Raw genomic sequence first — 18,378 nt, 5'->3', positions numbered from 1 at the left:
GTCAGCCCATAGAGTGGCAGGCGGAGTGTTGTCAGCAGCTAGCATCATATGTGAGGAAGTAGACAGAGAGGGGATGGAACAGTTCGTAGTGAAACCATTGGGGAACGTGACAATCAGCCCATGTGGGCTGCATAGCACCGAGGCTCCACACTTAATGAGTAGGTCCCTGCCCAGGGGATTCCCTGTATGTAAGGTTTTGCAAATTTAGGGTACGTTTCTCAAGATAATACCGTGATAAGGAAAATATCTTTCCAGGAAACGCTACATAAGTTTGGGTTGATGGGGCCAGGAAACATAGGGGAAATTAACATATCTGTGTTAACATTAAAGTAAAAAACGGTGGTAAATTATGTCTACATGAATAAATATGAAGCACATAATAAATGTTAATGGAAAAATAGAAAGATTAAACTGAATTCGGTTATTTTATCCGAGTTCAGCTCAAACACCCACACCACGTTTATCAAGGAGTTGTTTTTGTGTTATCAAAAAGGGGTTGAACCTCTTCAGTTTGAGTAGCTGCTATTTTATTTACGGTGCCATCACTCCCTCTCTGTCTACCAAAGCAGTGCAGGTAATGAGACGCAACCTAGAAGCCAGATAGGAAAATTACCCGAACCAACACGCCCCCGCTGTTTAACGATTCACTCGCTCGTTTGTTTCCCCCTAACTTGCGCCCTTGAGGACGTTACAACTCTCTGCCAAAACCTCTGGACATCGTTGGGAAGGTTGAAACTGCGGCTTCGTTTCCCGCCTGCAGTTATCCGGACACAGCCCGCGCGCGGCACTCGCTCGCTGCTTTGCCGCATCTGCAGGGGTGGAACCCGGACTGATCCAGGCCGAGAGTCCCGGTGGTGTCACCGCTCCATGCACCGGCTCACGGTCTGAACGAAGACAGCCTGCTCGCCTGCCGTGGAGAAATGGATTCCCGCTGTTGAATCACCCCCACCGGGATAGGTAAAGATACCACAGACTCTATCACGAAAACGAACTTAAAGGCATATGAATAAAAATGAATTGTAGGTTATTAATATAATACATTCTCGTACTAGTGTACCGTACAACAAGGTCAAAATAAACTCACTTCAGTCTCATACAAGTCGATGCCATAGGCTGTTTGTTAATATCACTGCATGTTCCTGTTGCAGTACTAAATATACAATCCCAGGAGCATAAAACACAAGGTCATTTTAAACTCTTTTTTTTTTTCTTCTTCTTCTTTTTTTTTTTTTAATCTCCACGTGCACTTTGTAATACTGTGTGGGTGAATTTTTGTTGTCATGGCAATGCTTTAACTAATTATCTAGGCCAAATTCATTATTTTCTCATGACACACCAAAAAAGTTGATTGCAGTGGGCTGCTGCAGGCCATTGATAAATACTTACTTGCTTCAAGTGCATTATGCAGACAGTACAAACTGTGTTTTTAAGATTATAACAGAGTGGGGCCTCTGTGGGAAGGTGCACCCAAGGGAGTTAGACCTCTCTGTGGATCTATTTCTAGTGTACCTATCTTTATCTATCAATGAAATACAACACTCTTCTCTTCTCTTCTCTTCTCTTCTCTTCTCTTCTCTTCTCTTCTCTTCTCAACCATGGGCCTAATCTTATGCTATGAATTTGAATATACTGAAAGTTAACCGTTGGCCCTCCACCAACCGTGCATAATTTGCTTGAGCGTACAGTGTGAACTAAAGGTGGTGTTGTGTGTCTTTGTGTATGTTGCTGGAATAACAGATGAACACTGGTAAAGCATGCAAATAGCAAAGAGCACAACACAGGCTATCACTCTGCTTTCATATCAGCCGGAACATCTCAGTCTTTGACTTTGAGCTTGACGCCAGGCCAGTGGAGGTCAGTGGATCCAAAACATTGTTACAGCAAATAAGGTTTAGTAAAAGGTTTGCACTTCTGAGAACAACTGTGTTTCCACACAAAAAAAGAGTAAAGGCTAAGGACACAGTGGGAGAAAGATTTTTTTTTTTTCCTTTTGCTCTCCATTTTATTTCCTTTTTATCAAAATATTTTACCCTGGGATCAAAAATGTTGCATGGCAGTGCAGACTAAAACCAAGGCCTGAGACCACTGTTAATATCAAAGGAAGAGTTTGTAGTCCACTGTGGACTGACATTCCACAGTTTGGTTTTAGCCTCCTTCTAAGACGATGTTTGAGAAAGCTTTCTAATAAAGAAAAGATGCACCACCATTTCAGGGTGGCACATTATTGGTCCTTTTGCAGTGACTAACAAAGTGAAAAGGCTTTCACAGCAAACACACAACTACAAAATTGTGGCAGACAGAGGTCAACAGCAGGATCATTTCCTGCAGGTTTTGTGCATGAAATTGTACTTTGACCCCAAAATATGCTATTTCCAAAGGCACACAAGGATGGATCGTTTGATTTTGTGTTTCCCAGACGGAGAAATGATTAGTTAATCAAAAACAAAATTTGTGAATCATTTAAGTCATGTTAATGAATACCAGAAATGTACTGTTTTCAGCTTCTGAAATGTGCATTTTCTTCTGGTTATTTTAATCTTCGATGATTGTAAATAGAATATATTTTGCTGTGGGAAATTGCATTGGGCATTTTTCACCCTTTTCACACATTTCACAGACCAAACTGAGCGATTAATCAACAATGAAAATAATTGTTAGTTGCATCACTAAACCCACTAATCATCTAACTGTACACTGTGATCAGACTAGGACTTATTGGCACAAGACTCACATGCAAATACATTGTGGATTCCATGGTTGAAAATGTGATCTGTTCAATTACACATTTCACATTCTGATTTAAAAGAAGCTCACAGCAGCCTGCAGACAAATGATAAAGCTGTGTTTTTGATATTTAGACCTGAAAGCAACATCCAGTATTATTTATGGCCCCATCTATCAAGATTTACAATCAACCGTAACATAAGAAGAGACAAGATGTTAAACATGTAGAGAATGTGGAATGAGAAGACGACTTAAGTCACTCCCTTCAATGGAAAAACCGAAGCCATAAGACTTGCAAGCCTCTCGTGTGCTTTCTCCTTCACTACTTGTATATTCCACAGCTTATGGGAACGAACAGCAGCTGTGTGAGTGTTTGTCTATGTATGTCTGTGTGTGTCCGTGCGTGTTTGATTCTGTTAAAGAAGAAGAAGAATCTCTCCAGCAGCTACACTCCTGGCAGGGCTCCAAGCCACAAGTGTTTTGGTAAAGTGGCAAGATAAAGTAGTTTTCTGCTCCCATGGGACCCAGAGCCTTGAGATAGAAACAGAAATATTCCCCTGTGTGTGTGTGTGTGTGTGCGTGCGTGCGTGCGTGCGTGCGTGCGTGCGTGTGTGTGTGTGTGTGTGTTGGATGGGTTACACTCTGTTTCATCAAGTCTAACTTCTATCATTCCGGTTGTTTCATGGTGCTACAGATAGCTGCTGTGTGTGTGTGTGTGTGTGTGTGTGTGTGTGTGTGTGTGTGTGTGTGTGTGTATGAGGAACTGTTTTCTTTCATGTTTTTCAGGATCACTGTTTTGATGTTTCAAATTTTTTGGTAAATGTGAAATATTGGAGTTGAGGGGTGATTTTTTAATCTCCAACCAGATCGAAGCTGACAGCTCAGCACTGAAAAGCTCTGTACTCCTTTCTCTTATTGCCCCACTTTTTTTCCTGTGTTCTTTTTTTATACCTTTCCTTTGACTTTTTTAAATTCATTTTCACATTTTTAAACAAATAAACAATAAACAAAAAAAGCACCACAGTGAATTTAGCCTGTTTCTTGTTAATTCACTGGAAAATAGCTCCTGAAATGTACAAATGTTTCACAACAACATACTTTTCATTTTTCCCACAGTTTACCCAAGAACCAAACCATTTGACTCATCTTTATGCCTCGATCTCCTCATTGTTTCCTTAGAGATTAAAGTCATTCCATTTTACTGAATAGCTTTCTGTGCCAATGTGCTTTTTGAGTATCAAGCCATGCTAGTGGCGTGGCTGTGGGGATGTTAACATTTCTCTGTCAGTTGGTCACTTGGTCTACCACTTTTTATTCTGTGGTTTTCCATGAAAGTTTGTACAAACGTTCATGATCTAAAGAGGATGAATTCTAATTCTGTTAGGTGAACATCCGACCTTTCCTCTAGCGCCACCATCAGGTTTTTGTTTTTTACTGATATGTTTTAGCAATTGTTGGATGGATTTTTGGGCAAATTTCCCAGAGAATGAACACTAATGACTTTGGTTATTCATCAAGTTTTAATCTAGCGCCACCAACAGGTCAGACTTTTAACTCATCCAGTGAATTCTCAACATCTACTATATGGAATGGTAGATGTTCAAACATTCATGGTTCTTAGAGGATGAACCCTAATGACTTTGGTGTTTCCCTGATTTTTCTCTCGTGTGATCATCAGGTCAAAATTCCATTTTGTCCAATACCTTGGTTTATGACCTGCAAAACTAATGACATTCATCGGCCTAGTGCTGGGCGATATGGTCAAAAATGTATAAGAACGTATCAATTATTAGTGATAATTTTTAATGACCTATTTTAATAAAGACCAGGAGAAACGCAGTACACTAGTGCATGGGTACCCCTCCACCATGGACTGCCTGTGAGTTGTGTCTTTAGATGTCGCAGATGTTGGTCGTGACGGACTACATGTTGGGTGGAAGCAGCTCAGATGATAAAAGAAGTTTGTTGTACTCTCGCTTTTGGTCCTGATGGTTTTCCTGCACAGGGACACTCAGCAGTGTTCGGATATTGGCTTGGCTTAAAAAACCTGCCATACTGATGAGCTGAGCTGTCATTTTTGTTAACTGTTTTTCACCTTCTTCACTGGCTGCACTCATTTTCTGACTCCGTGCTTTAGTTGTTGTTGGTGTGACCTAACAACAGACTTGTTAAATGATTGACTGTTTGCGTGTCACTGTGTTTATGAGCCAGGGAGGGAGCAAGCTTGGGGTTTGTTCATGCAACCATGAAACTATCTGGCTTTATATGGTTTTCTTATTGTTACTGATGAAGTGTCTGTCTCATGTACATATCGCTAACGTTTTATAGCCCCGGCTTACATCAGCCTTAGCTGTCCTTTGTGGGGTTTTTTTTCTTAGCAAACACTCACATGATAACACAATAAACTAAGATGGTTAACACGGTAAACACTACTTATTTAGGAAATGTAGTCACTTCACTGTATGTGGTTAAAATAAATGAATTGTGTCAGAAGAGTAATGATGTTTGTGATACGATGGAACTCCTTCCTTTTTTTCTCTTATAGTATTTGCAGATAATCCACAGAGCTTTGAAATGGAGAAGTCTTTGTATGAACCATAGGTTGTTTTTAATTAATATCATTTTTGTGATGAGACGGAGTGCTTCAGAGCTCGTGCTAAACCTCTAACGCTGGAACCCATAATTTAACGTTCAAATCGGCGAAATGAGCGAGCATTGTTCTCCTTTCACCCACCTTCAGCCTGCAGGTGGTAAACAAAGCCATGGGTGATTACTGCAGGACTAACAACCACCAAACAGAAAATAAGATCTGCAGAATAGGGTAACAGCATGATAATGTGAACATTTCCATCAGCTCTAACAAGTTTCACAGCTTCCTTCTTTCTCATCTTCATTCGCCTTTGTTCCATCCAATATAGAGGAGACTGAAAGCTTAGTTAGTTAAAGTTAATCAGTAAATCCAGTGCCCTGGAGACCAAATTGCATTCACTTTACAGCACAATAGACACATTGTGCCCAGTACTTTTATCATTAGTAAAGCCATATTCTCCTATTAGCCTCCAGTTTATTTCTTTGACCTCTGAACACAAAGTGATATAATTACACACACCCCTCCCCCCGATTTCTTCTTGTTTTTTAATGCTCCTTCCACTCTCCCTGTCTTTTTCTGTCTTTCTCCCTATATCCCTCTGTCTGCCTGCTTTCTACCACTCCCACATCCATTTTACCATTGAAAGATCTGAAATTAATTTCTAGAAGATGTGATTAATGTTGAGAAATGGAATAATGGTGTACTTTGTTATGTGTTAAGTGTGATTTATAGAATTCAGATTCATTGAAAAAAAAAAAACCCTATATATACATTTGCATTTGACAGCAGGCCCACGGACCTGTGCAACATTCTTTTTATACTACATATATATGATTTGATCTACACTATAGTGTGCAGTTCCTTTGTCCTGAGTTGTATGGGTTTTTTGAATGGGTTTATGGCTAGATGGCTGAAATGAGGTCTAGAGGGTAACATAAGCTCAAGACATTTTCAAGTTTTAATCTGAACGAATGAATGAATAAAATACGTTAGTAAATACCTTAGTCGGGATTTCTTTGAGCTTTTAGGTGTGTTAAAAAACGGTTGCTAACAAGTGGCTGAATTAGACTACAGAGGTTGTCGAGGATGTTAAATGTTATCAGGCTGAACACAAATATCTACTCACCTGTCCACCTTTACAGCCTGGTGTTTATACTCACACTCTTCAAACTATCACTAACTTTTTAAGGGGGAAGGCTTTTGTAGAGGAGGGAAGCGCCAAGTCAAACTACTAGTTGGAAGTTTAGTAGTGGTGATGTTGAAGTCATGCAACGGCGGTGTAGATTGTTTATAGCCTAGCATAAGTTTTTCTACTGACTATTTACGCTTCAAAAATCATAAAAGTGATGTTCATTTGTGAAGATTATCACAGTCACAGAGCTTATTTTTTGCAGTACTCCAAAAGCACATCTAGAAATACATCTTTCCTGCAGCGGTCTAAAAGGTTGTTGTTGAATGTTTTTCTCTTTTTCACCAGTGTGATGTATCTCGCCCTACGCTTGCGGGCTGCGCGGGGATGAGATTGCGACGAGGGCAGGATTTCAACACTGATTCACACCTGGAACTGGCCCCTCCTCCGCCGCCTGTTGGCTGGTTGCCCGGTGTCCTCAGTAAGGGTGTACGTCTGCGTCTGCGTCTGGATCATCACGACGACCGGGGGCGAGGCTGCTGGCAGCTGGTTGACTTGGAGACAGAGCCAGCTGGGCGGAGACTGAGGAGCCCCGCCCCTGACACCCACCCACAAAGTAAGAAAAGTGAATCTCTGCACTTTATTTTGTTTGTTTTCTATTTTGTTTTACTTAAGTAAAATAAAATACATACATTTAAGTATAGTACTTGAATGTACCACCACTGTAGCTACTAAAGAAGCCTAATTTCAAACGTGTGCAGTCTATTTAAATTTGTAAATGTGTATGAGTTAATGTGTCTGTAGAAGAGGGATGTGATTTATCAAATTATCTCCTTTTTTTCCTGACATGAAGCTGATGAAAAGAGCCATACTCCTCACCTTCCCTTTCTTCTGGAGTGTGTTGTGTTATGAAGGGTCTCAGTGGAGATAAGGAGGGGCAGTATGTGTGTGTGTGTGTGTGTGTGTGTGTGTGTGTGTGTGTGTTGTGTGTGTGTGTTTGTGTGTGCATGCACGTGTGAGTGTGCCTATTTAATACACACATTGCTGTTTATGCGTTTATTTATTCCCACCTTATCACATGACTCTGGCGCAGGATCCGATTTCACTGTCTGTTACCATGGTGACGCCCTGCCTGAGCTGTAAATAAATTCAGGGGGGCTGTTACATTGTTACATTGATTACAGAACACACGCACGCACACACACACACACACACACACACACACACGCACGCACGCACGCATGCACGCATGCAGACACACACACACACAGACACACACACACACATAATAGACACAATAATCTATTCTGCAGCCAGGCGAGGGCATATAGTTTCTAGTTAAAATGCAGTTATTTTATGCATGTATTTTTGTGTGTGTGTGTGTGTGTGTGTCTGTGTGTGTGTTACACAGTGTTTAGACTATTTGTTTATGTGAGTAGGTGTGCAGTTTAGAAAGGCATTAGCATAACTCACTTCATTGCGGTTTCCCCTCTGCATAAGTGAAAACAGATACAAGTCTCCATCCCCTGAAGCTAGTGATTAAGTTATGCTAATCATTGCTGATCATGGCTGCATTACTGTGGCCATATCACCAGGCTCCAACAGCTTTCAAATGCCTCCCTCTCACATTTGGCTTCCAAAAGGAGACAATATCCCTTAGTCGGAAAATAAAATTGGGTGTAGGGGTTCACTGATTGCTTAATTGCTTAATTAGCCATAAACAAATTAGGCTGTGGTCCCAAATGTATTGTCTTAGGGTGCAGTGCAGTGGTGCAAAGCTTTCCCCTCGCCTGAAAAAAATGGTGTTGTTTCAAATTGTCAGTCGGTGTTAATGGGTGCCCCCCCCCCCATATCCAATTCTTTTTAAGTAAAAGATGATTATCTGTTCTCTCTCAGTCTGTCTCTGTCTGTAACGTGATGCTCTGTAATGGGACAGGACTGATTGAGGAGGGACATCAGGATTAATCTCACTGTGTAATTACTTTTATGATTTATGGGTCCCTTCCTTCACATACACAAACACACACGCGCACGCACACACAGGCCTCCTACCATCACGGTCACTGCAGATTAAGTGAGTCTATGTGCGGCAGCACTCACTATCATAGCATTATTGTCCTGACCTTGCTGTTCATTGTCCCTTTTTTTATTATCATGTATAGGCTTCTAGCATTGAAACAATACAATTTGCCTGGCCTGTCACATTCACTGTTAAGGCATCTTGTGAGCGACCGCTTTACAGCCGACTCCTGACAAATCTCTTTACACGCTGGCAGCGGCGGTGCGTATGAGCGAGGGCACGCGGGCGTTTGATCCCCCCTTTGAAAGGTTAACCTGATTTTGATTGAGTGTTAAAACCCACAAATACGGCTTCGAAATGGGAATCAGTACAGCAACCTGAGCGTAACTAATCAATATGTGGTGGCGAGGGGTAAAGCCTGAGTTGTACTCTACACTTGTAGCCTATGAGAGCAAAAAGCACTCAGGAGACTCCTTTTTTCTTTTAATACCTGCACCTCAGCAGGGAAATCACTCACAACCTCGCCCTTGGCTGGTCTTCTTTTCTTTCCATGTGTGTTTTTTTCATTATAGATAAAACAAAAGCAGCATGCACGGGCTGACACAAAGACAGAGGAAGTCTATAAATATAAGGAAGGCAGTGAGCTTTGACAGAAATATGATCTTTTATCACAAACAAAAGCAGCAGAGTAATCCTGAAGGGCTTCGACTTGAACCTTTTGATGTTTACAAAAGATCTGATCTCTCTAGTGCCAGGAGAAAAGTTCAAGCATTTAAGAGTACTTAAAAGATTTAATATAATCAGATTTTGGTACAGTTTTTTTTTTTTGTTGTTGTTGTTGTTGTTGATAGGACTTATTAAGAGAACATGCATCTTGTGTTGAAATTTAAATGTCTTCATTAATGACTATGGTACAGATTAGAGTTTCTAACCCCTAACGCTTGTAGCGCAGAACACTGCACAGCTTGAATACCTTGTCACTCGCTCTCAGCCTCTTTTTGAAGACAGACGAGAAAAACCCTGAGCTGCGGCAACTGTAATTACATTACAGTCCCACACAGCCACACACAGACATACACACACGCACACACACACACACACACACGCACACACACACACACGCTCACACACACAGACGTCGCTCTGAGCTCAGCACGTCTGCCCGGCTGCCGCGGGATGTTAGAGGCGTGTTGCTATGACGACTGAAAGGGGACACAGAGGAAGGGGGTTAGGGTAGAAGGGAAGGGGAGGAGGGGGTTGTTTCGGAGGAAGGTGGTGGAGATTGAGGAACAGAAAGAGAGAGAGAGAGAGACGGAGAGAGGGAGATGTGCAGAGTTGCCGGTGTCTTGAAAGTGTGTAGCAGCAGAGAACAGTAGAGGCAGACTGCTGGAGATCCATCAGGGGAATATCCAGAAACCTGCTGCTGGAGTGAAGCATCACACAGGCATTGATTACCAGACGGCTGTGTGCATGGTAGGCAAAGCTCAGAATGATAAATATGTGCTCATCTTGATGCCTTTTCTGTGTGATTCAGTCTGAGGAAGAGAAAGAGGGTGGAAGGGATCATGCATATTCACGTGGTCTGTCTGTCTGTCTCTGTTCCTGTTTGTCCTCTTTCTGCAATGACCAAGTATTCGTCATCACAGGAAGAGGGATTTATTCTATAACAGTCGCCAGTGTGTCTGTAATGAAGCCAGATGTGTGTGTAATTTAGCTGACAGAAATAAAAGAATAATAGGTACAAGACAGCGAATGAGTACAACATCAACCTCTTCATATTCAAGGGCCATGTCAGGTAAGGGATCGTGTTGTATGAATTAAATGGTGGAGAGATGGTTTGAAAGAGGGATGTATTCTGAAAGTCAGGGCCATGTGGATGAATGGTACCAAGAAAAACACTTGAAGCCACTGCTCTGTGTGTGTGTGTGTGTGTGTGTGTGTGTGTGTGTGTGTGTGTGATTGATTGTTTGATTGTGTGGGTGTTGTGAGTATACGTGCTTTGCTTTCACTTCCTCTGTGAGTGTGTGTGTGTGTGTGGCTTTGTCCCTCACTCTCTCTCTCTCACTCTCTCTCTCTCTCTCTCTCTCTGTGCAGTAATGATATTTATTGCAATCTTTGCAGCTGGAGAGGGGGAGGGGTGTGGTAGAGTACAAAGCTTTATGTTGCTTTGTTTCTATTTCCTATAGTTTCTCTCTTTCTCTCTCTCACTCTCTCTCTCTCTCTCTCTCTCTCTCTCTCTCGCTCTCTCTCTCTGTGTGGATGGGGTAGTCTCACATGTACATCTAAGTTTCCGCTCCAGTTTGGAGCCAAGGCAGTAGTGCGTGCAGTTTAAAGCTGCCACTTCCTGTTACTTTCTATTTAATAATCTTTCTGTCTCTGTCAGGTCTGATGAGTACCCTGTCTGTCAGCTCCGAAATGCAGACTCCCACTCCTGGCCCACAGTTTATAGCGGGGCCCCAGGGTAAAGTACCTGGAAGGAAGAGAGGACGGCCCCCCATCCGTAAGCTGGAGTTCCAGAGCCACTATGTAGAGCCTCTGTCGCCCCTCAAGGTCCCGAAGAAGAGAGGCAGAAAACCTGGCTTTAAGGTGGGTCAATCATTGTTGTATTTTTATTTTAATCTTTGAAATTACTATTGTTTTCCCATGAGAACCAAACAGTGTCTACACAGGCTGCGTAGTGAAAGCAGCATGAGCTTCAGTCTTTCATCTCTATCTAAACAGGATGCGTTCAGGTACAGCATTGAGTATAGGTCACTCATGTTTTGACAGAGCTCAGGGTCCAACACCCGATCAATGTAGTTACGTGTGTAAAATGGAATAGACTCAAAGCCTAAGACAAACTTGTAGTTACTCGCAGTGCAATTGAAATCTGTATAAACAGCTGTATTGATTTAAACAGAAATCTTTTCCATCCAAAGCGTGTGAGATGGATGACTGAAAAACTCTTGTCTATTGCCAACGCATTAAAGGTACCCTGTGTCATTTTCTTGTAAATAGTTTTATTTTCAGTTTTTCTCTCCAAAATGCATTGTGTGTTGAAAACATTTCCTTCCTCATAAAGCCTGAATTATTGTTCTGCATCGTTTGTGTCCATATTTACATCGGCTAGCAGTTTTCTTTGTCTTTCCTTTCTTTTGCTGACGCTTTAACAGGTTTGTTGGTACGCTACTTTCACCAACAGCTGATCGGTGAAATGAAGTGTTTAACTTCATTTTAACTTTTGGCATGAATGTGTATGTTGCGTTTCATGTGCATTTTAGAAATACATACAAAACGAGGACCTACTCTACAAAACAGTGCCCTCTAGCACAACTAGTGGTAAAACTCTGAAGGGTACCTTTGATTATTGTTAAATATAAGACAAGCATTATTTAGGACAATTACTTTTTCTGTTACCGTGCTGCTACTTTTGCTAGTATTGAGACTGCTAATAGTAAAAGTGTTAGTATTGGTATTATCTTTGTAAATGGTAATGGAATTTATATTGGCATTGGCATTGTGTAGATAGAGACTTGGGAGAGAGAGAGGTGTGATATGCAACCAACGTCCAGAATCGAGACAGGAACCATATTGGTATGGCAATGATATTTGATGTTTGTTGTGGTAGTACTGTCAATAGTGGAATTGGTTGTATTACCACCATTGCCATCGCATTTTTGAGACTCTCAATTTTCCTTTAAACCGTGGTCTTTCCTCTAGTTGCTGAAAGGATACATTTTAGCCTCATCTATATTTGCTAACATAGCATTCTTTAGCATATCTTTTTTTTTCTCCACTAGTGGTAAAGATCTAAGAAGTTTCAGCAATCCAAAGTGTTGTTTTCTGATATATAATCAGACTTACAGCTGTACAGTAACACCATTGTGTGTGTCTGTGTGTACTTATGTGTGTGTGTGTGTGTATGTGTGTATCTGTAGCTGAAGCCCAGGATGGTGATGTCCCCACTGGCCAACTCTCCTCCCAACAGTACACCAGAACCTGAAATGGGCTCCATCCCACAGGACGCTGCTATTGTCCCCCACTCTGCCACACCACAGGTCCTAACAGGTAACACCACAGTCATCTTAACCTTTATAACCTCTCGTAAAAAATTATCATAAATTAATGATTTTTGTATCCTATCTTACTCATCCCTGCTACCCTGCTCTGTGACTGTGACTGAATTCAGCACTAAAAAAACGCTTCTGTCTTTACAAGTGTCAACATGGTGTTTTTCTTCTTTGTTCTCGAAATACACCAATCACTTGTTCTGTGTGAGGAGATGTGCTTTTAGATGTAAAACACCGACTCTTATGTATGTGTGCATGTTGAATCAAAAACAGCACCAGTGTCTGCGGGTTTAGTACGAATGTTTACATGCTTTAAAATGAGAAATAAATGCCTTCAAACATAACCCAAACGTATCATCTTTCATATTCTCTTTCAGTCTCACCGCTTAGCTTTCCTCTCCTGCTTTGCCTCTGGAGAAAAACATATTTTAATATTTCACAAAAAATAACACATTTCATACAGCCATCCTTTCTGTCTTGCTCTCTTTTTTTCCTTTGCTTTTTTTCCCCACAGCCTGTCCTGCTCTGAATGAGCAAATATTTAAAGATTGTCTTTAGTGTATTTGAGGTGGGAATGGGAATCTCATGTGTCAAGGACCACGGGTTTGCTCTTTGTTCTTGCAAATCATGAAAAGTGTTTGATGTCACACTGTAGACATACATAAAGCACACACACACACACACACACACACACACACACACACACATATGCACATGCACTAAAACCAGTTTTTCTCGCCGTGGTGCCACCCAGACAGATATGTAAATCATTTCTCTGGTGAAATGGAGAAGCATTTCAAAAATAGTCTCTGTATTTTAGAGATATTATTTCAGATACTCAGCTGCATAAATTCCCTTTCAAATACTTTTTTTTTTTATATCATTGTTTTTCTTACATTCATTTATTTTATTTATTATTTATTATTTATTATTTGTCAAAATGTATAGTATTTGCATGGTTTAATTACAAATATTTTAGAGGTTAGGATTCAAAGATGTGAGATAACCTTAATTAATCTTAGTTGTACCATGATAGAAATTGTGTTTATATTTTAAAATTGACAATAAGGGTGTGTGTATCTTCAGTATTAAAATATTAAGCATTTACTGCAGGATATGAAGGCAGCTCAGCACTCTGTGTATCTGTGTGTGTCAGTATATAAGCCTCCAAAATCACATGCACAGATCTTATCACATAATTGATTTTTCAGAAGACAATGAAATACATTTGACCTCTGTGTCGCACATTGTAGAATCGTCTCAGCGGAGTTTTTCCATTTTATAAATCTGTCACCAGGTAAATCCATAAGCACCTCCTAGCAGCTCTGGCATACCCAGCAGGCATCTACCTCACTGACAAGCTGAAAAAACGGTTGGCACAAAGGGAGCAGATTCAGAGGAATTACTGACTACCGTTCAGCTGTTTCACATCCATAATGTAACAGGCTGAGAGAGCTTTAGCATAGATTACCTAAAGATTAGCTATGTATTAATTACTCAGTGTTTAAAGGACATGAAAAATGTAACTGCTGTGTAATGTAGCACATAAATCTGCAGACGCTTAGGTACAGCAGTCCTTTGAGCTAAATGCTAACATTAGCATACTAAAACGGACACAAGCACAAGTTTACCGTGTTCACTGTCATGCTAACAGTTGCTAATTAGCACTAAACACGAAATAAAGCTGATGCCGATTGGTCTGTCATTAGCTTTTCAGGTATTTGGTCATAAACCAAAGTATTGGACAAATAGAAATGTTGAGCTGATAAATGGCAAAAGTCAGGCAATTCTCCTCCAGCGCGACATGGATGATGTGTGTACTTGGTTTAATAAATAGTTGTTGAGAGATTTGTTGACCAAGCTCATTACATCCTCTGAAAACCATGTACAAAATTTTGTCCCAATCAATGTTGCGATATTTCACCTTTGACCTCCTGAAAGAATGACATCACCAAAACGAAAAAGACAGTATTTTCCACATGGGCTCAGATTTAATGATGCCACTTCCTGTCTTTCCTCCTTCAGCAGAGACACCAATGCCTGATGACTTCTTATGCGACCCACCGGTGGACTCCAAGCGCTATGCTGTAGATCCCAGCGACTCCGCCTTCAATGTCATGACATCACAGTACCCAACAAAGCACTCTTACCCTTATCGTGGAAGCAGTTGCTCTACTCAAATGGCTGTATGCAGAAAAGCGTCCAGTCCAGGAAGCTTCCAGGACGGAAACAGAAATGGTGAGGCTACGCGTTGGCATCCGATGTAGTTTTGCCAACAATACTATTGCACAATACACCTATTTTGTCGATCATTGCAATGCTGCTTTATACATATAATTAGCTCTCATTTCTATATTTTAAAAGTTTAATCTGCTTTGTACCAATGCTTTTAAAGGTCCCGTACAACTATAGTACACCTGCACAGGTCTTTTCACTTGTCTTATGTGACCTTCTGTTAGGACAGTGGTGGTGTGTGCCAAATGTGCTTCACTGACATATTTCTCTCTCTCTAGTTATCCTGTTAACGTAGGATAACTTACACTTTATCATCCTTACGGGTACGTTGAGATAGGATTTCTGTCATAGTTCTGCCAAGGAGCAGAAGTCCAATCAGTCAGGCTGATTAAAAATCTGAGAAACCCCAAAGAAATTGCTGCACTCTTGGCTCCTGATTTTGAAGCATTTTAATACTAAAGGTGGGAGCTCTCCCTAAAATCTTTGTCTATATTGTTTAGTTTTGCTTCTATAGTAAAGGAGCTAAAGATAAAAGTAAAAGTGACTTTACTGATTCCCTTTTGTTTGCCAGAGTAACATGCAGTCATGCTAATGGATCAAGTATGACTGGAACCTCTCCGGGTTGCCTGGCAACCTCAAGTTATAACGAAAATGCCAGGAGGAGCGCAATTACGCAATTAACACACAGTTAAACCACAAATTGTTGTTTTGCACATTGGTTTTTGTACAAAATAAACAAACAAGATAACTTGGGAATTGGCTTTAGAGGTGCTGGTTGGATCATTTTGTCACCTTCAGACAGAGCCAGGTGGAAATAGCTGTTACTAGTCTTACTAGCTAAGCTAACCCTTTCCTGTCTGTAGTTTCGTACTAATCAGACAGACTAGAGGGGTGTATCGATCTTTTCATCTGATTCTCTGCAAGAAAGCAAATAAACTCGTTTAGATCTCCATAATATTCAACATTTGAGCATAAAATCTTCACTCTCCTTGTGCTTCATAGGTTACATGCCTATGCCAGACTCTGGAGAGTGCAAGCGTCCTGCTGGTAAGGACCCATCCAGCTGGGGTGTGGAAGAGGTGGTTTGGTTTATCAAAGATGCTGATCCCCAAGCCCTGGGACCTCACGCTGATGCCTTCAGGAAGCATGTGAGTCCAGACTGCTTTATATTGTAGATGGCTCTGGCCAATGACTGACACTGTAATACAAAATGTATTGGAACAGAGCTGCATATTTCAGGATGTAAGATCTGTAAGATTTTTACTGTTGTATGTGTGAAGTTAACCACGCAATTAGGTGAAATATGTGCTATATTGAAGATTCTATCAGTAACGTGGCTCTGTGATGTGTTTTTAGGAGATAGATGGAGACGCCCTACTCCTGCTGAAAAGTGAGATGATGATGAAGTACCTGGGACTGAAGCTGGGCCCTGCGCTCAAACTCTGTTACCACATCGACAGGCTTAAACAGAATCGGTTGTGATTTTCTGCCGAGGAGCCAAACTCCTGATCACCGTTCACTAAAACTGAACCAGTGCTAACTCTCTCAGACTTCCTCAACTATCAGCAATAGATCATGAGCGCCTTTTGGATTTGGATTGTATACTGACGGCTTTTACTGCATCTGCACCAACATTTTGGCGATAAATTGGACATGTTGACTGTACATATTAAGACTATTTACAGCTGAAGCTATGATTTCATTTTCATTTTTTGTTTACTGGAGATCTGAATGGCTTTAGATTGTAAATAGTTTCGGCTCCACGCTGATGGCAGCTACTGTATACTGAAATGTGACCTGTAATAACTTAACTCTATCTGACTTTCAGCAGCATGATTTTGTGCAGATCTTAATCATGGACACTGTATCAACACCTCTGAAGACCTGCAAGGACAGGGATCTTTACAAACCTGTATGGTGCGTTACCTCAGTAGCATATTTAAACTTAAAGAAGAGGCTGCTGTCTTTTAAGATAATCTGTTTTGTTCTAAACTGGTGAGAATGTTTATGTTGGTAGCTCACATACTCTTCATTAAATTGATTTAAAAAATATTTTGGCTGCAAACAGCTAATGCAAACTACTGCTTTCAAAAATGTCCCCAAAAATCAAAAACAAAGCTGCACTATAACTGTGGGGGCACAGCTATCAAGCCTAAGAAATGTGTCAGCTCAGAGGTTTTCTAAGCCAGTGATCCTTAGATCCGTTCTTAAGCATCAAGCTGGGTGCATCTTAAGAGGAATTATTCTTAACATTAAGTGACAAATCCTTGTTCATTTTGTTTTGATTTATCTTTATGCTGAAAGACGTAAAACTGCATTATAAAAAAGTGATGTATCTCACCCCCAAGAAATTTTTTTTTTTACCAGAAACCACATGTCAGTGTTGAGTGAATAAACAGTGAAGCCATGAGGTATTTCACTAAGCAGAGGTGCTTAAGACCACACTGTGTTTATTAACATGACAAGAGGGAAAGGAAACACAGATAGAAACTTGGAGGGGAGTCTCAGCATGTTCTCATTGATTGCATATCAATCATGTTACACTCACTGGTTTTTAAATGACTATATTGAGTTGCAGGCCACTTTGCAGCCTTTGACTTATTTCAGAAGGTTGCAAAAGGGTTTTGAGCAAAAGCAACTTGTCACAAACCCATGCAACTTGATGCTCACTGAAACCATTACCGCCACTACAACCACAACACTTCATAACTCTTCTCATACACTTCATATCTCTCTCTGTGTGACTTCCACATAAGGCTACAGTTTACATTCCTCTCATACAATACCTCTTCAGTAATTTTCAATATGAATTCCTCTAAGCTGTGTTTTGTTCTGCCAAATGATAAACCAATGTTTCATATCCAAACTGTATAAGGTGACAAGTGAAATGTCTTGAGCATTAATAATAACAATTTTTGAAGCCACCGATTACAGTTTTGTCATTTAAAATTGTACAAACAAAAACTTGTAAACACATTAATGATCAATTTCATGCAGTATGTGACAGATTTGTAAAATGTGTGGTTAAACACAATGTTTTTTTTAACCTTCTGTACAGTACTCATTACTCACTTTGATATTTTCTGTTCTATATGTTTTGCTTTAATTTGTTTAAGTCTGTGTGCCACAAACAGACTTATGTGATGTACAGCATGTATGTCTATGTATGAATTCAATCTGTATTTCATGACTGTCTTCAGCCCTTGTGAGCTATGGGCTGAATGAAACTTACACGTTTTATTTTCAGAATAACTTAATCTGATAACTGGAAATCAGTGGTTTGCAAGAAATTAGGGAAGTGTATTGCACAAGAGCTGTTACCCCAAAATGAAACATTTTCAAATTTTCCACAAATTTTTATCACACCTGTGACCCATGTTAAATAAATTTGGACTCCTTATTGAACCTCCCTTTCTTTTTACTTTAATGTTTTTTATATATAAAGCACATTTTTCCCAGACAAAATAAACTTGTTTTTAAATGAACCCTTTTTTATCATCTGTCAATGTAAAATTATTATTATTATTATTATTATTATTATTATTATTATTATATGTTTAGGCCTATTTTAGTAGTTGTACAGTATCATAATACATCCATGCTCCGAACCTTTATTTCGAAGACCGCGAGA

General features: G+C 40.3%; 1 protein-coding gene across 2 annotated transcripts; it reads left to right on the top strand.

Moving 5' to 3' along the window:
* Nucleotides 1-470: 470 nt before the first annotated feature.
* On the top strand, nt 471-18,147 carry scml4 (Scm polycomb group protein like 4). Of its 2 annotated transcripts, XM_056363352.1 has the most exons (7): nt 471-957; nt 6,792-7,059; nt 10,847-11,049; nt 12,381-12,510; nt 14,538-14,750; nt 15,750-15,895; nt 16,104-18,147. In XM_056363352.1, exons 2-7 carry the CDS (start codon nt 6,831-6,833, stop codon nt 16,227-16,229), a joined length of 1,047 nt encoding a protein of 348 aa, XP_056219327.1. In that variant the 5' UTR covers nt 471-957; nt 6,792-6,830; the 3' UTR covers nt 16,230-18,147. The 2 variants fall into 2 exon arrangements, with proteins under 2 accessions (XP_056219327.1, XP_056219328.1); XM_056363353.1 differs by lacking the exons at nt 471-957; nt 6,792-7,059 and adding an exon at nt 9,962-10,258.
* The last annotated feature ends 231 nt before the right edge of the window (nt 18,148-18,378 follow it).

Source organism: Seriola aureovittata, chromosome 19 (assembly GCF_021018895.1).
Source record: "Seriola aureovittata isolate HTS-2021-v1 ecotype China chromosome 19, ASM2101889v1, whole genome shotgun sequence".
NCBI classification, from domain to species: Eukaryota; Metazoa; Chordata; class Actinopteri; order Carangiformes; family Carangidae; genus Seriola; species Seriola aureovittata.
Note: the sequence above shows the minus strand (reverse complement) of the source record. Positions and strands in the feature narration are given on the sequence as shown.